The 21,177-nt window shown below is 40.8% G+C and overlaps 1 protein-coding gene across 18 annotated transcripts in view; it reads right to left on the reverse strand.

Moving 5' to 3' along the window:
- Positions 1-19,989, reverse strand: part of sdccag8 (SHH signaling and ciliogenesis regulator SDCCAG8) — a 135,372-nt gene extending 115,383 nt beyond the window's left edge. For 11 of the 18 annotated variants that reach the window (XM_062974903.1, XM_062974902.1, XM_062974896.1 and 8 more), the window contains exons 1-6: positions 19,636-19,988; positions 7,678-7,836; positions 7,514-7,599; positions 4,454-4,567; positions 2,881-3,006; positions 1,462-1,584 (exon numbers count right to left, since the gene is read on the reverse strand). In XM_062974903.1, coding sequence (XP_062830973.1) covers positions 1,462-1,584; positions 2,881-3,006; positions 4,454-4,567; positions 7,514-7,599; positions 7,678-7,836; positions 19,636-19,768 — 741 coding nt within the window. In that variant the 5' untranslated portion in view covers positions 19,769-19,988. Of the gene's footprint in view, positions 1-1,461; positions 1,585-2,880; positions 3,007-4,453; positions 4,568-7,513; positions 7,600-7,677; positions 7,837-19,635 lie in introns of all 18 variants that reach the window. The other 7 variants (XR_010004131.1, XM_062974920.1, XM_062974866.1 and 4 more) reach the window with 2 other exon arrangements.
- Between the last annotated feature and the right edge of the window lie 1,188 nt (positions 19,990-21,177).

A 21,177-nucleotide genomic window follows, 5' to 3' on the forward strand; every position in this document is an offset into this window, starting at 1 on the left:
TTCTAAGATGCATCCCATTTTTAGAGATGTTCATATAGAAAAAGAATACGTCTTAGAATTAAAGATGTTTAGCAAATGTTAATTTCTCCAAAAGCTAAACAAGTAGTAATACCTCTCTTAGGAAGCTTCTCCTGCACTTTTTAAGACAAACGATTTAATAATAATAATAATAATAATAATAATAATTTTATTTCTTACCAGCCTCTCGAGGCAGGTTACAACATCGCTAAAAACACCCAGTCATTAAAAAACACATAATCTAAAAACATGTTGGAGTTCTATGTATTGGGAAAAAGCTAATCCTTAAGGCATGTGATTAAACAAGATCATCAAAGGATTAAAGATGATGTCTTAGTGAGTATCCAGAAAGATAGAGTAAGACACTTGCTGGGCTAACAGAGTAATTACTTGAGGTGTTTACAGCTGATAAGCATTTTTGTTATAAATCAGGATATTAGGTGGTGTTCTTTTTCTTTCATCCACACCTCTAGCTGTGACTACTGACTACTGCATTAGTAAGTTGTGAATAAAGTTTTGAACCACCCGGCTGGGCTGATAGCAGAGCAGCACAGCATGCTTTTACTGAGGGAGACAAAGAGTAGACACATGTTTGCAGGCAGCTGCTTGTATACTGCGGGATAGGAGGGGAAATCCAGTCCCACCAGTTTTTGGGGGACGCCTGCTTGCACCTAACAAAACATTCTACAAAATACACACATGAAATATATTTCTACAATATACGTATTAAAATACACAGGACAAAGATTAAACATAAGACACAAGTTTAAAATTCGTGATTTAACATGCAGTTTTCAGCTCAAACAAGATCCAATGAAATAGAAAACATGAATTTGGAAAGATACTAAGTTTGTTATTGTTGAATTAAATTTTATCAATATGATGGAAGACATTGTGTTCAGGCTTTGAACTAGATCACTCATTTGTTTTCTAGATTTATATTCTATTCCTTCAAAGATCAGTGTTCCCAGGACAGTTTATATTAAAGTGGGAAATGTGTGTAAGGAAGCAGAGTTTTAAGTCATCTGTTTACTTAAAACAACTGTTTAAATTGCATAGGGTTTTCGTAGTCAAGGAATATTCAGAGATAGTCATGACAATTTCTCCCTCTGAAAATAGACTATGGCATCTGGTATTCATTTATGATATACAATATATCAAATAAACAATACTGAATTTAAAAAGTAGGGAAAACACACACTACAGAACAAAATACTATTGCCACTATACTTAGAAGATTTAAAATGCTTTGAACAAGGGAAAAATCATGCTTTGCATGGTGTCATTTTTTCTAGCCAAACAACTTGGAAGGCATTCCACAGCCAAGATGCTTTAATATGCAGCAATCACCCACCTTACATCAGAAAACAGAGGAACTTGGGAAACAATAAAGAATACAATGATATAGTACTAGAATCAGTAAACATTTTAGAAGACACTGACCAGCTCTAGTTGCCATTTATCAGTTTCTAATACATCTACTGCAGCTTGCTCGTTTTTCTGAGATGATATACAAGTTTCACCAATATGAGCACTACTTATGCCATGAGCATTTTGAGAAGCTGCCTGAAAAGAAAAATATATAAAAAAGAAAATATCTGTCTCAGTTTTTACTGTATACATTCATACACAACCACTACATTACAAATATATGTCAGACTGGGATATTATGTAAAGTTATATGGAAAACATTGCTAATAGCATGGATCTCTGCACTCCAGCTGTGCATCACAACCAAGAGACTTCCTAAGAGTCCTCATGACACACAAGAAAGAGTTTTCAGTGGATGTGAAGAGCTGTAAGGAGTAAGATGAGGCATGAAAGGCATGTTGTAACATTCTCTTTTGGTAACTGTACTGGTGATATACTTCAGGGCTACTGATAACAGTGCCTCTTTAGTTTTGTGGCTATTTCCATTAATCTTCCAACCAAACCCGCATTAACCTAGCTTTCTTTTTAACACCTCCCAACCTCTGAAGGACTCAAATTTACACAGATTTCACTATTTCACAACAGCTACAGCAGATAGAATGTATACAGAATATTTCTTATAAAATTATGTTAAATATTTAGTAAGATATCCCAACTAGTTTATCACATGCAGTCCCATATTACAGATTTATCTAGTTCAGTAAGAAATATGTAGTGTAGTTTGCCCATATGGCTATTCTTATGTATACAACATATTTGTATGTCTTTTTGGTCTTAATACTGTATTGCAGGGGTGTGCATGATTCTGAAGTGTTTTGAACAATTCCTAAGGAGTCTGAGTCATATCTAATATGAAGTGACAAGAAATCAGTTATTTTTTTCCTTTTGTTATGTTTTTTAAAAAACTATTAAGAGCTAAGCTATACTTGATGGAGGAAGCCCCGTAGGGCTTAAGATGGCTCTTCTCCCTCTGCCACTCGGCCTTATACAAGCAGGCCCTGCCCTGGGTCTGGGAGGAGCCGCAGGCATGAAGGGGGAGGGGGGTCTCTGGCGCAAAAGTTTCAGATCGTGCCCATTGGCCTCCCCCTCGCAGCAAGCCACACATCTGGGAGACCCTGCCAAAGGCCAAGGCTCTCTCCCATCAAGGTGAGAGACAGAGGGAGAACAGCCCGTGCAGGGCCTGCTTGCAGCCCTCACCGGGACCTTGCCCTTGGGTAGGCTAACAGAAATCAGAAGGTCTACTTAGGATAAGACAATCTAAAACTACTCAAAGGAAAAGGGGAAACAATAAAATTTAATTCTGCGCTAAGAAAAGGCGGAAGAAAGGGGATGAACTGCAATACAAGGGCTAACCCATATTTTGGTGGATTATCCTCTGCACCTATCAAAGAAACAATTTGAGTTAGCCTTATTAAAACCTAGGAAACCTACTGTAGTATCCAGGAAGGTTTGCTCTCTGAGTGTGCGCTCCATCGTTAACATTTTCAGATTATCATGAAGCTTCTCATTTTCAACCACAACCACACGAATACGAGATTTGAGTTCAGACATTTCCTCCTAGAAAATGAAGTATATAGTTAGTGTGAAAAGAGATAAGCAGCAGTAAAAAAAACTGGTCATAGTTCTTATGCCTTTGATGGGCAGTCAGATTAATTAATTTCTTATTTGAAATACATGAGGGTCTTTAAAAATCATCAGGCTTTCTTTTGGATAAGATCTATTTTTAAATGAAAGATATTGGGGGGTGACAATCAATACGCCATGATCTATCTCAAGCATGGGCAAACTTTAGCCCTCTAGGTGTTTTGGACTTCAGATCCCACAGTTCCTACCAGCTGTTAGGAATTGTGGACTTTGAAGTCCAAAATACATGGAGGGCCAAAGTTTGCCCATGTCTGATCTATCTTCAAGTTCATGAGCATGCAGGTAAGATATGTACAACTGTTGTCAAGATTTTAAGTACTAATTACATTCCGCAATGCAGGCATACATATAATACAGGAATACCTCAGTTAACAAAACTCTCACAACGAAGCATCTTTATACTCTGACAACGAAGCATCTTTTTCTTCCTCATTCTCTGTTGAACTAAAAGCTTTTTTTAAACAGCATCAGCATTGGGTGAATAGTGAAGGAGGGCTGGAGAAACACAGGTTTTCGATGTTGCAGAAGCATGTTTAAAGTAAACAATGTAATAAAGTGTGATCTTTAAAGGAGTGGGATTCTACTAAATGAACCTACTGTAACAATGTATGTCTATTTATAACAGGCAATGTAAACAGCAGCTGTTGTCAAAATCCCCCACTGAGCATACATGACCATAATCACAAAACAAAGGGAACAGGGAAGATTAGATAAACTACTTTGATGTGTGGTTATTTAACTTTTTAAATTGTTTAGCTTTTGCTATGTATTTTAATGTTGTAACTTGTACTATTTTTTATATATGTCAATTGTTGTTTTTAGGGCTTTGTCCCCATGTGAGCCGCCCCGAGTCCCCTTGGGGAGATGGAGGCAGCATATAAGAAATAAATTATTATTATTATTATTATTATTATTATTATTATTACAAACCTTGCTCAACAGGTAGTGTTAGCATGTTAGAAAAGCAAAGATCTATAGGTTTGACCATCTAATAGAAATTACATTTTAATAGATCACTCCTGAGTACATTTTGAAAGAAGTTCTCCAGTGATTTCTAGAAGATTCAAAATGTTTTTCATAACATAAGCATTGAAAGGCTTACCTGACCTGTTCGTTTCACTTTATAAGTACATATTGTTTAATACAAATAAAATACTGAAACATGTTTAGCAGCTTTCCTTTCTTGAGGTGTAGGAACCTGTTCATATTTTTCCATGCTCTAATTGCCCCTGGTACCACATTTTCTGTTAGGGAAGTAATGCCCAGGAACACTGCTATTAATGCAGGCGTTACTGAGATACACATGCAATCCACTTGAAAAAAATCAGACTGTAATTCAGTTAAATCCTATTTACAATACCTTGCAAAATTTGACTTCTGCCTCCAAGTGGTTAATATATTGAGACTGATCATTAATGATGGGTACAAGATCACCAAGGGCAGGCAAACACTGATCTGCTGCTTTAGCTGTTCTCTGAAGAAAATAAATGTATTAACAGTAAAGAACTTTTACACAAGACTCTTTCAAACAATATCAATATAAGAACAACACTCTTTAAAACAGGATACTTTGCATCATATTGTATTTGCACATAATATAGTTTTCTATAATAGAAAACTATAGAATATAGAATTTCTATAGAAATTCTTTGGAGTTAATTTTTTTTCTATTTTAAATATGCATGCATGCATGTATGTATGTATTATCTGCTGATCTCCTTGGGACAAGTAGGCCAACACTATTTTCTCTCTCTCTATCATACCTCTTTTTATTTTATTTGCTCTCCTATTAATATTTGTGCATCTTTTGTACATGTGTCTTTCTTCTCTCAGTGTTTGGTATTATGATGAAAGGTGGATAAAATGAAACAAGACAGAAGCAATCTGTTTGAGAAGGGCTGAATCTCTATGGCAGCGAAAGGGAATCTCTGGTCTACCAGCCTGGTTTGGCAGATACAAATTCAGTCCTAGGGGTCCAGACATGTCTCATCCATCCCTGAAGTTCTACAGCCACACAAAATTCACTTTACACTACATTGTTGACTTCATCGCTGAAATAAGGAAAGCAAAGTACAAGCAGGAAAATCCTGCTGTTGCCACTGTTCTATGATAGGAAGTAATCCTTTTTCTCTTTAGGAAAATGATGTGGTCAAGCAGTATTCCCCCACGCACATAAATGAGGAATGCATGTGGGACGGAGAAAAATCCCACCACTATACCTAATTCATTACCAATTTCATTATGTCCATTCTATGTCACAACTTTCAGGAAACTGTTCGTCTGGATCTGGAAATCAATTAGCAATGTCTCCCTGACACTAGCAATGTGTGGAGTTCCCCTTCAGGCACTTGGGGCATGTGGAATGGAATGGGTTTTACCTAACTTAGGGATGCACACCTTTTCTATACCTTTGATAGCATCTGCCCAGGTGAATCCATTCCTATCAGCCCAAGGGTTCTAGTAGTAAACCAGATAGTTGGGCCCACTGATCAACAGGTGGGTTGGCGATGCCTGGACCAGGACCCAAGCATGTGCCATACCTATCTAAAACTATAAACAATAAAGTTGTGACCTACCTCTTCCAACCCTAATCATACTAGTGCCTAGAAACTACAACTAGGACAGAATGACAGAAAGTTGTTTGCTATACACTGTAAAGACTGTTTATCCTAGCCAGGAGTGGGGAACCTTTTCATATTAAAAGGTGGCATAAATTTAGCTGATAGAAACATAGTTAAGAAACTTTATTTTAAAACGTACATTGCTTTGTAAAAATCTAACTACCATGTACAATACATAATAATTTTAAACAATGAAACTAATTGTTAATTTGACAGTCAAAAGGCTGTACATAAGGTCCTAGAAGGCTGCAGGTTCCCCACTAATAAACTAACCAACTCAATACAAGGTGAGATCTGAAAGACCACTTTTTTCTGTATAAGCCCATCAAGAATCCAAGATTTCCAATGCAGACCTTGTTTTCATTCCATTTTTTCAAGAATTTCTGAAGACACCTCAGATACAGAACTTCCTCTGAAGAAAACGAATTCTTACTTATTTTCAACAGATAATGAAAACTGTATTATTCTTGCATACCTTTGGCTTTGCTTTTAGTATCTTTTAAAGTAGTTTTTTTATTTAAAAATTACATAACAACAATGCCTATAAAAAAAATATTTGCTACCTGGCTTTCCTCATAGTTCTAGGCAGGTTACCTGTAGATAACCTGGATGCAAACCACAGGGCTTTAACAGTAAAAAAAACACAACACTTTGTACTTTGCCCGGAAACTAATTGACAACCAGGAGGCCTACACATTATGTGAGTGATTCAGTTTGGGACCCGTAACATGATTTTTGTGTAATATCTGGATCCCTTCTCATTAGCTGTACAGTTAAAATATCCTCCACCACCTCTGCTGCCCCATGAAGGAGACTAGCTGAAGGAAAGTCTCACATGTTGGGGCTTAGTCTGCACATGCCTCCACCAAGTCTACATATGTCTCCACCAAGAAAGAAGTCTTGTCTCTTCCCTCTCTACAGAGAATTGTCTGAAACCTGGTTGCATTTCTCCTCTCAGAGAAATTAGTTTGTTCCCTTTCTCAGCAGACAAAAAGGTATCTGAGCTTCAGTCAATTCTATCCACTGAGAAGCCGGTTCAGTTCTTGGCAGATGGAAGCAACGGAAGTCCAGCCGCATTTCTGACTATCAAGAAATGAATCTGAGTCCTTTATCAACAGACAAAAGTGACCAGTCAAGTATTCTCTGTCCACCAATAAAGGAATGTAGTAATTTTTTGGTGGGGAGAGATGTAAGTCTCTGCATGGTTGGGCTGCCTGCCATATTTGACACGCAGGAAAGAAGTTGCATTTGGGAGCGCAGTGTAGGCAATCTGATTCCCTGCTTGTTATCACCTTCATCTGCAGAGTGGATCTTGTGTACATCTAAAACCACATAAAGTAAAATCATGTAATATGTGGGTCTACTGTATATCACTGTGGAGATCTCTATAAGCAGAAATGCATCTAAATAATTTAAATAATTAAATCCATGCTTATTGTTCACCAGTATCCCAACATTTCCAATACATTATAAATAGTAATAATTATTTCTGCAGCACTTCATCTAGCACTTCATCTTACACACTTGGAATAAATTCAGTTTGTTTGTTTGCCTTCCCCTGCTTTTCTACTGTTGCGTTTCTCATATTACATTCATTTTACCTAGATCTATAGTGCTAAACTGAAGCTATACAGCTCAAAATCAACATAAAGTTTACATTACTAATAAATACATGTAATGGACCACAATAGCCTATTAATCCATAGTTAATTATGAAATTATTTATAAACTGAGATAACATAAATGGCATATAACTATTGGTCCACTTAACAAGGATGAAAAAAGAAGATAATGCTTACTGTGGGTGACATTCTCCTGCTCGCTGAAGGGGACATTTCACTTTCCTTTTCTTGTTGTTGTCGTAATAAAGCTTTAAGCTGATTAACTAAAAAAAAAGAATAACTCATATATTAACAAGTAAGATTATTCTACTTGAAGCAAAATTAAAAACTAAATTTCAAACCTGCATGACTGTACTGAAGCTCCTGCCATGCTCTATCCTCACTTTCTTCATAGCCTGCATTATCAAATAGCTGGTGAAACACAGCTGTGCTTTCCCCCATTGCCATATCTTTTTCTTCCAAGGCATGCTTCAGTTGACTGAGGCTCTTGCTAGCACGATCTATGAACAATATAATTTTTGTGTGTGAAAATGCTTTCATTCACATTTGAATAGGCAAATACATAAGATGAGTTTTAACACCACAACTCATCAGCCTAGGGGTCTGGGCAAAGGATAACCAGTTTGTGCTACCCATTTCAAAATGTCCAAAACATATTTTGAACCCATCCTAGGAATGTATGGATTACAACATACATATTTAAACATTTGAGAAAAAAGACAGTATAACAAAAAGCTCTACCTTCCCATCATTTTCATTTGTTGCCTTCCATTTTAATAGGAGACAGTATTTACACTATTTTTGCTGCATATTTAAGAAAACTAGCCAAAAAAAGGAGTCCTTTGGTTGAAACAATGGTTATTTTCCTTTCTTCTTTATTCATCTTTGACATCACTACAGGGAACAAAAGAGAGCAGGACAGAGCCACCCCAGTAATATACCAGTGAAGTTCTATTCTTCTGTACTTATTAAGAGCAAACAATTTGTGACCATCTCTGTTTTTGAACAGCTTCTGCATTATTAACTATGTTGGGCAGATCTGATGTAAACTACAATCCAGGAACTGGGGGGTGGGGGTAGTTGTCCATCCTTATAAGTAACCTTATTGTGAGCTGCCCTGGAGAGATTTTTGAATGGACAGGATGAAATTTGTAGTCAGACCTTCATATCCACAAATTTTGCATCCATGGATTCCACCAAGCATGGCTTGAAAGTATTCCAAAAAACTACATATAGATTTGGGGGGGGGGGGGGATTTGTTTTAGTTAAAACTTAGAGTGAGGTGATATGGTAACCAGAAGTTTAGTTTAGGTAACTAAAAATATTTATGTTATAATGTATAATATACAATGAAGCATATGTTACAATTACAACAACTAAAATAATAATAATACAGTAGAGTCCCGGTTATCCGACTTCCGTTTATCCGACACACCGTATTATCCGACGCACTGCCCGGGGGGGGGGGGGGGAGCGTGGCAAGGAGGGAAGGAACTTTTGCGCCCATGCATGGAGGAGGGTGCAGAGGGGAGGGCCAAACTTGAAATGCGCCATTTGAGAAACCTTTGAAACTGAAGCCACAGGAGGGTGCCTGGAGAGAGGCAGGCTCAGAAGGAAGCTTTAATGGAAAATTTCTTCCCCCCCCCCCCCCCGGCGCCTTCCTTGTTTACCTTACAGGAGCTCAAAGGCTCCCACCAGCTGTTTCTAGGGGCGGGCAGCGAGGCGGGCTCCGTGTGGAAAAGGGCCCGGAGCCGCCATGCGCATGGCTGCCTCTGACGCGGCGTCTGTCTCCCCCTCCGCCTCCTCCTTCGCATCTTCCTGGGGAGGAAGAGGGAGAAAAAAGATCTTTTCTCAAACTCCCTGCCGAGGGAGAAAAAAGCTCTTCTCTCGAGCTCCCTTCCTGCCAAGGGAAAGAAAAGCTCTCCTCCTCCTCTTCTCTTGAGCTCTCTCTCTCCCTTCGGCTGCTTGAGAGAGCTCAAGAGAAGAGGGGGAGGAGGGGGAGGAGAGCTTTTTTCTCCCTCGGCAGGGAGTTTGAGAAAAGATCTTTTTTCTCCCTCTTCCTCCCCAGGAAGATGCGAAGGAGGAGGCGGAGGGGGAGACAGACGCCGCGTCAGAGGCAGCCATGCGAATGGCGGCTCCGGGCCCTTTTCCACATGGAGCCCGCCTCGCTGCCCGCCCCTAGAAACAGCTGGTGGGAGCCTTTGAGCTCCTGTAAGGTAAACAAGAAAGGCGCCGGGGGGGAGGGGAGAAGAAATTTTCCATTAAAGCTTCCTTCTGAGCCTGCCTCCCTCCATGCATAGGGCCTCCGTATTATCCGTCAATTTCAGTTATCCAACATTGGGCCCGCCCGTTTATGTTGGATAACCGGGACTCTACTGTAATAATAATAATAATAATAATAATAATAATTCCTCAATGTAAATTTTATACAGAGGATGTCATTTTACTATACTACTGCATAAATGGGTCTTGCCCATCCACCCTGAGGACCCACTCTAATTAGAACTTCCAGAAGCTCCCTAGGAGGTCATGAGTAAATAAATGAGTATATAAATGGATAATAACAAATGTACAAGGCAGATGATAAAAGAAATCACATCTAATATAAAAATACTGGCAGGCTTGCACAGTGGGAACAAAATTACAGATCCATTTTGTAAAAGATCTATCATTGTTCCTAGTGTCACGCAGCAAAAAAATACAGCTTTATATTCTGCGACTTCCATGAGAGGCAGGGTATAAATATGTAACAGTGTTACAGTACTGAAAAAAAACCCTCAGATGGTTACTACTACTTTCAACAAGAGGGAATGAACGGTGGTTTAGCCAAGGCTGGATTTGGGCTTAAATACACATCCTCAAACCCTTGGCACATGACCATATAGATTGTAGTAGATGGTGATGGTATAAGCAAACAAACATGACATAAGTATCTACAGTGTTCCTTCACTACTTCGCGGTTCACTTTTCGCGGAGTCACTGTTTCGCGGTTTTTCAATAAACTCTAAAAGAATATTATAAATCATAAAAATTACAATTTACAGCCTAAGGAAGGGTGGAAGGAGAAGCCGAAGGGAGAAAAAAGGAGCCCAAGCGGCAACAGGAGGAGGAGGCGATTTATCAACATACAACTGGTTGATAAAGACTTAAAATAGTGTACAACTACTAAAATAATGTATAAATATTGAAATAAATATAATGTCCCTACACAGATTTTCACTTATTGCGGGTGGTCCTGGAACCGAACCCCCGTGATAAGTGAGGGAACACTGTAAATTGTTATGTACATACTTTGTTAATGTTGCTGAGCTAACTATGCTTTCCTCTTTAAAACAACATTCTATGATCAGGCAGTGAACAGCTAGCATTTAAAGAGTTACAGAAACTATTATTAAACACACATATACAAATAAAAATATTTATAGTACGATACATGAATATAAAATTGCATAATTTTTCCCTACAACAAAATGCTACTTATTCTGTGTTTTTTATTGTTTGTGTTTACTTTCCCCCCTTGTGTTATGGATTTTGGGGGTATTTTTTTCATTATTTTTCTTTTTTGTTTCTTGTTCTTTCCTTTTTTTTCCTTTGTTTATCGTATGCTTTTACTTTTTATCTTTGTGTAAAATCTGTGTTTAATAAAAAGTATTTGAAAAAAAGAAAATGCTATTCATTCTGAAATAAATTGATGTAACATCAGCAAATTAGAGGCAGGTTGTCTTGAAAATGCTATTATGGAAATGTGTTCAAAATTAAAAACTGCACATAAACAGAAAATATATACAGTAGTCTCACTTATCCAACATTCTGGATTATCCAATGCAGTTTGCCTCCCATCCCGATCCACAGCTTTTTCTCTAGGCAGCAAGGATTGAACATTTTATGGATTTAATTTCCGACAATGTTGTTACTATAAGTTCATTTTATGCAATTCTAACTTTATTTGTAGTCAATTTGTTAATAGCCAATGTTTTTTAGTCAATGTTTTCAATATATTGCAATGTTTTGGTGCTAAATTCATAAATACAGTAATTACTACATAATGTTACCTTGTATTGAACTGCTTTTTCTGTCGATTTGTTGTAAAACATGATGTTTTTGGTGCTTAATTTGTAAAATCATAATGTGAATTGATGCTTAATAGGCTTTTCCTTAATCCCTCCTTATTATCCAACATTTTCATTTATCCAACGTTCTGCTGACCCATTTATGTCGGATAAGTGAGATTCTATTGTATAATCAACATAAACAAACAGGCTATTGTATTCTTTAGTTACACACTAGGAAGACAGAAGCAGTTGCAAAACAAAATGATTCTGATGAAACTGAGAAGAGAAGTGGTGTCTCCTGAAAAAACTTACCGTTTTAAAAAAGTTTTCATCTTTTGCTAAAGAGACACAAACATGAGCTTACTTTGGGGGATATTGAGGAAATCTTCTCTCTAGTCGAGTGTTTCTCAACCTGTGGGTCCCCAGATGTTTTGGCCTTCAACTCAGAGAAATCTTAACAGCTGGTAAATTGGCTGGGATTTCTGGGAGTTGTAGGCCAAAACACCTGGGGACCAACAGGTTGAGAACCACTGTTCTAGTCACTATTACCTAGCCTCAGACACTTTCCTAGTGAACAAAGAGACAATTCTTCAAGTAGTGAGATATATAACACTTTATAAGCAATAGCATATTCCTTGACTTATAATTGGAAATTGACTGGCAGTTGCTTGAAGTACCAGGGATGACATACTCCGACACCAATCCTAGTAAACCATTATCATTAGTATTAAGCAACATTTCTGATAACTCTTCAAATTTTGCTTTTGAATTCTAACAAATTTAAGGACATGAATCACTATGGTTAGTCATTTCGTATTCAGAAATGGTTGCAGCACTTTGTCTATTGAAAAATATTATGTATATTAGAGGCACCATCACAGCCTCCATAAAGAGTTTTGAATCTGCAAACATTCACAAGATTCAGAACATATTGTGCAGCTCCCTGGGTTTTTTTTTTACACACTTGAACTAAAAATACTGAAAGGAGAGGAAAAAACATTCTCATGGAAGCCCTGCATAAAAATATACCTTTAAGAGATCTATGTTCATTCATGATGATCCCACCATAGGTTTTCCTTGGGCAAGGAATACTTACATCTTAGAGGTTCTTTTACCAGCTGCTTCCACTGAAAGTTAACCTATTGCACCTAGTATTCACTGGCAGTCCCCCATCCAAGTTAGTACCCTGCTTAGTTTCAAAGATCTGACAGCATCTAGTGTTTAGGCTGATCAAACTGGTGATGTGTTAGTTTTATAATTGTATTAGTTCTCCACACAACTGATAACTTATAGGTCTCAAGGAACCCCTGCATAAAATGTAGATCTCAGCAAACCCCTGCAAAATACTTATTATATCTAAAGCTAAAAAAGGTCCCCTTTCATAAAAATATTTTCGCAGTACTGTACTTCAAAAACATGGTTAAGAAACCCTGATGTAGAATTATGCTTCTGCACCAGGGTTAGAGGAATTTGGTCCATGGAATTGGCAGGAACACCACTTAGAGGCACTGTCTGAGGTCCGTGAGCCACATTTTGGCCATGCATGCAGAAAATACTCTATTCTATCTATCTATCTATCTATCTATCAAAAGCTTCTGGCATTTTTATCTAAAGTTAAACAACGAAACTAAACAACCCAGAAACTTGGCAACACACCCCAGGGGCCTCCCTGCTAGGTTCCGACAACAAAACCAACACTACAACTCACATCCGTGGCCCAAAAAAGCCAAAAAAACACAAAAAAACATCTACGCATGGACGGAGCAGGACGCAGTGCACGAGCCTCACGTGCCCCACCCCCTCCTCCACGCTCGTTCACCTGCTGCCGCCGCCATCATCGCCACCATCCCCCAGAGCACCGCACGCCTTCCCGCCACTTCCCCGTGCACTCCAAACAGGGAGGGGGAGGGAATGAGAGGCCGTCCCAGAAGAGAGAGAGGCTGGCGAAAGCAGCGGTTTGCTCTCTGGGGAGTGTGGAGGAGAATGCTCCCCCCCCCCCCAGTTTTTACTGAGGCAAAAAACTACCACAGAGCAGGCTTTGGCCTACTCACTCTAACAGGCTTGACACATACAGTCTCCATGGCCTACTATACATCCGGGCCCTGTTTGGAGTGGGATGGACCATGGATGATGGACTTGCATATGGGAGTTGTAGTTCACCTGCCCCCACTGAACCCTGCTATTTCTTATTTATACTACTATTGCTTGACATTACTTTTATGTTTTATTTATATGGTGGATGTTAGCATGTGGCTTAATGACCTTGCAAGCCACTTTGGGTCCATTGCAGAAAGGCGGGGGAGAAATATCAGAATTTAATAAATACATAAATAAATAAATGTCTCAATGGTATGTATGGTTGGAATGACCTTCTGTCGGGAGGGCTTGAATGGTCTCTTCCTTTGTGGCAGATGGGGCTGGACTGGATGACCTTCAGAGACCCCTTTCAAATCTAGGACTCTATCTATCTCCCAATCGTATTTGTGACTGGATGGCCATCTGTCAGGAGGGCTTGGATGGTGTCTTCCTCTATGGCAGAAGGGGGTTCAACCAGATGGGCACCCCTTCTAACTCTAGGATTGTATGGAAGCCTATAAACCAGGCACGAGCCAACTTGGGCCCTCCAGGTGTTTTGGACTCCAACTCCCACAATTCCAGAGAGCCTACCCCATGATGCGCTTTATGTCCTGGTGCCGTTTGCAGGATGATGGACCATGGGTGATGGGATAAGTAGTACTTTCAATCGCTACGAATCCCACAGACCACTGTGATGCCCACCAGTGACGGAACTGGACCAAACTTGGCACACAGATGGGACATGCAGTACCTTCACTCGCTTCTTGAGACCACAGCAACTGCTACATATGACAGAACTGAACCAAATCTGGTATATATATCCCAAATGACACATTTTATATGTTGCAGCAGTTTGGGGGAGGATGGACCAAGGACGATGGGATTTGCAGTACCTTCATCCAATTCACCTCCCACAGGCCGCTGTGATTCCCATGAATGACAAAACTGTACCAAACTTACAAAGGTGCAATGTGGCCCCCTTTACGTCCTGATCTGGTTGGGTGCAGGATGGACCTTGGATGATGGGATTTGCAGTACCCTTATCCGATTCACCTCCCACGGACCACTGTGATACCCATGAAAGACGAAACTGTACCTTACTTGGCATACAGGTGCAATGTCACACAATTTATGTCCTGGTGTGGTTTGCAGGAGAATGCACCAAGGATGATGGGATTTCCAGTACCTTCATCCAATTCAACTCCCACAGACCACTGTGATGCCCATGAATGATGAAACTGTACCAAAGTTGACATATAGGTGCAATGTGGCCCACTTTACATACTCCTATCATTTGAGGGAGCAACAGACCATGGATGATGGGATTGACAGTACCTTCACTCACTTCCCCAGACCACTGCGACCCTCACCAATGTCTGATCAAGACCAAACTTGACACATCGAGTCCCCATGACCTGCTTTACATTCTGAAGCTGTTTGGAGGGGGATCGACCATGGACTTGCATATGGGAGTTGTAGTTCACCCGTACCAACTAAAGCCAACTGACACTGGATCGAGACTAAACTTGGAACAAAGGCAAACAATTCAGTTCTCAAATAACCCGGGCACCGCCGGGTCCCCAAGCTAGTATATAATAAAAGTGAAAATATGTATGTGTGCATGTGGCTGGGGTGTCCACTTACACAGACAAGCCCCTGTCTCCACAAACAGCTATAGCTCCCACTGCTCAGGAGACACCAATGGCCCTTCCTTCAATAACATTGCAGGTTATAGTGAGTGCCATGAACATGTCCAAGAGCCCTGCCAATGTCCTCCACAAACGCCATAATGCCTACCATCCAAGTGAAGGGGACTATTTCATCCTAGATTTTCTGTTTTTCCTCCACCAGATATCCCAGTGTTCCTTACTCTCTCCAATGGTGTGGAATTTGCTGGACCCCACCCACTGCCTCTCCTTTAACCCTTTCCTATTCTTTTCTATCGCACACAGTAAACAGAGGAATCGAATATTGCCCTCCATTTTGGCAGGGTTCATTACACTAGCCATCCTCCAGGTGGTGTTTTCTATGGAAGCTCCTCTCCCTTGCTGTGCGCGCATGAGGGAAAAAGATGGCTGTTTAAACGGTCTTTCCTTAAATCCTCCATCTTCCCTTTTAAACCCTTCCTTCAGTGTAATTAGTTGGTCCACCATCCCAGCTGCTTGGTTAGCAGTCTGAGGCTTTCTATCTTGTACCAGCCATCGATAATCTGATGGAACTTGCTGGTATAGCTGCTCTAATTTTATTAAGTCTTTCAACTGCTGGAAGTCTTTTACCTCAGAATTCCTCAACCAACTCTCAAAATATTGTGCCTGTTTGGCAGCTAGTTGTAGGAAACTTTCGTTTTTCTCTCTCCTCAGAGTTCTGAATTTTGTTCTGTAAAATTCAGGAGTCAGTTGTAACCTTTGTTGTACCAGCTGTTTAAATATAGTGTAATTCCTGCGTTCTTCTTCCACCATTTCGCTATAGATCTCTAATAGCTTTCCACAAATCTGTGGCCTGAGGTAAATCATCCAATTTTCCTCAGCTATTTCCAGATCTTTACAACACCATTCAAACGAAATTAAAAACTGCTCCACATCATCCTCCTTGTTGTATTTAGGAAACCTCTTTAAGGCTGAATCAACAGGATTAATGGTGGGAGTCCCTGGTTGTGCCTCCACAGAAGGCTGAGACAGTGTCAGCTTCTTTTTCTCCCATTCAATCTCCATCTTTCTCAGCTCTATCTGTGCCTGTCTCTGTTTCTCTTGTGCTTCTGCCTCCAATTTCTTACTCTCCAACTGTGCTTGTCTCTCTCTCTCCTGTGCTTCTGCCTGTCTCTGTCTCTCTTTATCCTGTGCTTCTAATTCTAATTTCCTCATCTCTAATTGGTATTTCATCATTGCTTCTGACATGGTGGTCTGTTGTTCCGAATCTGAACTCTCTCCCTCTTGGTACACCTCTACCTCTCCTGCTCCTCTTTTCTGCTTTCTGGTGGCCATTGTCTACAACTTTTACCTCAGAAATTTTATTGAGCGATCTTAGGCACCAAATTAGGGATGTTATACGTATCCCGCCGCTTGCCGCCAAATAATGTGGGGACTTGATGTGGCAGAGAATGGAATCCCTTCAGATCCCACCGCTGCCACCAATTTATGTGGAGCACTTGATGTGGCAGAGGATGGAATCCCCTTTGAATCCCACCGCTGCCACCAAATAATGTAGAGAACTGAGGTGACAGGGAATGGAATCCCTTTTAGAGTCCCTCAGCTTTGCCACCAATGGTGTACAGAGGTGAGGTGTCTGACAGGAATGTGTGTCAGTGATGGAACCCTTTTGATCCCACCCACACACACACAGATACCACCACTTAATAAAGATGTTTTGTGAGAGATGATGTTAATTAATGTTTTGTTTGATTATCTTCTTCTTCGCTGCCACCAATGGTGAGACGTCAGGCAGATGGCACTGGTTCCTTTAAGCTTTTTCTATTTGTTCCACTTCAGATGTTGATGTTGCTTAATTTAATATGAGAGTATGACAGAGGCTTGATTTGAATAAAATCAAAACAAGTTTATTGCAGGTACAGAGCTTGATGGTTTCAGATAACTTGGTAAAGGCACTTCGCTTAATGGTTACAACGGTTATGAGGTGGTTAAACTTTCAAAATACTTCTTTCTTTAAGTTGCACTAAACCCTGATCCTACTGGATCCCCTGGGATTAATGTTCTCTAATCCACAGACTCTACAGATGACCCTAGACAAATCACCTAACTTGCCTAGTCTGGTCTAACCTAAATCTGACTCAAATCTCTCTATTTAAGCCAGTCTGATTCTCCTCACAAGAATCAGATCCTTCTCTGTGACTGGAAAATCACCAACTCCTAAAATAAATCCTTTATTTTAGGCCTGACTCAAATTCTTCTGAGTCACCCTGATTCTCTACCTGAGAATCAGTTCCTTCACTGTGGATGGAAATCACAGACTGCTGGGTTTTAAAACATTCCCCTTTTCCTTTCCAAGCGGCGGTTGGCTCCGCCCCTGTTGCTATGGTAACCTGTTCTAGCATTCTAAGATGGCTACCTTCCCCCATACATATGGTCAACTGAAATACTCACCATTTTAAACTTAGCCAAACCTGGCTGTATAAACAAAATCAAATACACATATCATCTATAAACAAAATACAATTATACACTTCTTCACAGATGTATAGTTCACCTATAATCTAAGAGCACTCTGAACTCCACCAAATGATGGACCTGGAACTAACTTGGCACGCCGAACCCCTATGACCAACAAAAAATACTGGAGGTCTTTGGAGGAATTTATAGAAGTTTTAATTCACCTATATCCAGAGTGTACTAAAAACTCAAACAATGATGGATACTCGCAACCAGAATCAAACACATAGCAAAGTATCCCATCCCACTATGTATAAAATCCTGTATCTCTTAGGAGAACAAGTGTCAAGTGTATAACCTTACCACCAGAAGAAGGCCTGAAGAAAAGGCCGAAACCAGTTGTGGGCGGCTGATTCATGTTCAACTCATCATAAGAACACACAACGTCATTACGATTTCAGAAAGACTGAATAAAACCTATATCATATTGTTTGTGATTACTGTGAATTCGAACAATATAATAAGTTTAACATTTAACCTATCTGCTGAATTTATTCATTTTATTTTTGTATATAAGTGGGCTGTTTGTGTTTAGCTTATCTACTAAGGAACCCATTCATATTGGTATGCTGATATGCCCAGATTTGAATATGATAAGCCCAGATTTGAATACTGGTGGGAGTTGTAGGGAATTTTGGAGTTGTAGGTACTGGAATTTATACTTCACCTGCAATCAATGAGCACACTGAACTCAACCAAAGATGAAATTGGACCAAACTTGGCACACAGAGCGCCCATGACCAGCAACAAAAATACTGGAGGTCTTTGGGGGAAAATTCAACTTGATTTGGGGGAGTTGTAGTTCACCTACATCCAAAGATCACTGTGAACCCAAACACTGATGGATCTGGACCAAACTTGGCACACATACCTGATATGCTGAAATGTTATTACTGGAGGGATTTGGGGCAAACTGACCTTCCTTTTTGGGAGTTGTAGTTCACCTACAACCAGAGAAACTGTGACATCCACCAATGATGCACCTGGACCAAACCTGGCACACAGAACCCCCATGACTAACTCAACCTACTGGAGGGGTTTGAGTGGACTGATTCAACATAGTGGTAGTTGCAGTTTACCCTACCGCCAGAGAGCACACTGAACCCCACTGATGATGCATCTAGAGCAGGTATGGGCAAACTTGGGCCCTCCAGGTGTTTTGGACTTCAGCTCCCATCATTCCTAACAGCCTCAGGCCCCTTTCTTTTCCCCCTCAAAAGAAAAGGGCCTGAGGCTGTTAGAAATGGTGGGAGTTGAAGTCCAAAACACCTGGAGGGGCCAAGTTTTTCTATGTCTGATCTAGAGCAAACCTGCCCAACATAACAAACTTTAAGTATTGATGAGGTTTCTCAGGGTTAACCTGGCATGATGTCAGTTGTAGTTCACCCACAACTTTATGCATTTTGTACAATTAAAAACTGACTTTTTCAAATAACCCAGGCAACACCTGATACCAAAGCTAGTTATAGATAAAATGGAGATGGTGGTCATGTCACCTAAACTTAGCAGTTCCCAAACTTTGGTCCTTCAAGTTTTTTGGACTTCATCTCCCAGAAACTCCTGCCAGTTTGGCTAACAGTCAGGGATTCTGGGCGTTGAAATTCAAAACACCTCGAGAACCAAAGTTTGGGAAGCAAGGGACCACACAATTTATCTATCATATAATCTAATATACCAGGCTCAAAGTTTGGAGGATTTTATTTCCTAAAAGTGTGGTTGCACAGGGGCAACTCCACTTCAATTCGAAACGGTTTTTGGCCCTCAAAAAGATTTGGACTCCAGATCCCAGAAGCCCCAGCCTGGCTAACGGTCAAGAATTCTGGGAACTGAAGTACCAAAACTTGGATATTCACTTACAAGATAGTTGGGGAAACATGCGTGCAAAACGGGGTCCAAGAAAAGCTCAGAGACCTTGTTCGGGGCGTGTTTTCTGTATCCAAAAGGAAGGAAATGTACTGAGTGGGTAACAGACAGACACACACACGCTCTCGCTCTCTCACTCACTCACCGCGCAAACTCTGGTGGTACTGCTCCAGGGCCTCCTCCAAGCCAGGCTCTCCTCCGGCCTCCCCCCTCATGGGGCTCGGGCTGCACGCCGCCGCCCTTTCCGCCACCGCCGCCGGCTCTGGGGACGCCTGCATTGGGAAACGTGTCCGGTAGAAAGCTCCCTCCGCCCGGTCGCTGACAGGGAGCTGAAGGGACTGCTGGGCGGGACGGGAGGGAGTCCCCAGAGAGAAGGCCGCGCCTGAGAAAGACCGTTGCTTAGCAACCCAAAAACGGTCCTACAGAAAGGAGGAACTTCCTCTGCCTGCCGCTTAGGTGGGCGGGAACTGCCTCTCGCTGCCAGGAAAGAGTCCTACGCCTCCCAGTATGCAACGCCGAAGTATTTGACCTGCGCCTAATGACGCTTTTGCCGCGAAGCTAGCTGGGAATCGTAGTTCAACACCGCAAGTCTTGTTTCCGCCCCCCTTTCTCGCTCCCTCCCACTCAGGTGCGAGTGTTATACCAAACAATCAATAGTAAAGCGCTTTGTGGTACCTGTATTTTTCAACGAATCACAAAATTAATCGCCTTTGGAGGGAGGGGCTGTCTAGTTTTTAAATATAATTTATTTATTGTGTCAGAAGCGAACCCAGGGTACAAGTTGTAATGTAATGGAAAACACAAAGTTGTTTTAAAAATCGGCATTATACTAAATGTCCTTTGACCAGCGGCTGGCCACTTGGAGTGCCTCTGGTGCTGCAATAAGAAGGTCCTCCGTTGTGCATGTGGCAGGGCTCACACTCGCATGTCACACCGCCCTGTTATATTGGTTTTTTGTGTGTGTGTGTTGCACTGTACATGATTATTTATTGTATTGTTTAATTGTATTATGATATGTTGTTTTTATATTTTGCTATATTGTACTGTTCTGGGCATGGCCCCATGTAAGCCGCCCCGGGTCCCCGTTGGGGAGATGGTGGCGGGGTATAAATAAAGTTTTATTATTATTATTATTATTATTATTGTGGACTCGACTTTGTGGCCCCATTTCTTAAGGTTGGCTCTGCATCGTGGTGCCAGAGCACAGTCTGTTCAGTGCCTTCCAAGTCGCCCAGTCTTCTGTGTGCCCAGGAGGGAGTCTCCCATCCGGGGTCAGCCACTAATTGAGGTTCTGGGTTTTAGCCTGCCACTTTTGGACTCTTGCTTGCTGAGGTGTTCCTGCGAGTATCTCTGTAGATCGTAGAAAACTATTTCTTGATTTAAGGCGTTGACATGCTGGCTGACACCCAAACATGGGATGGGCTGGAGATGTCACTACCTTGGTCCTTTCACTTTTGGCTGCTACTTCCCGGTGGATGTCAGGTGGTGCAATAACTGGCTAAAAAGTATAATTTCAAATTGTTGTTCTATATACTACTGGTTTTATTTATATTGTATTGTGTGTTTATTTTGTGTGTTGTTTTAGGCACTTTGTGCCATATGTAAGCCACTCCGAGTCCCTTTGGGGAGATGGAGGCGGGGTACAATAATTAAAATTATTATTATTATTATCCTCCAATGGTGTGGG

Source organism: Anolis carolinensis, chromosome 1 (genome assembly GCF_035594765.1).
Source record: "Anolis carolinensis isolate JA03-04 chromosome 1, rAnoCar3.1.pri, whole genome shotgun sequence".
NCBI classification, from domain to species: domain Eukaryota; kingdom Metazoa; phylum Chordata; class Lepidosauria; order Squamata; family Dactyloidae; genus Anolis; species Anolis carolinensis.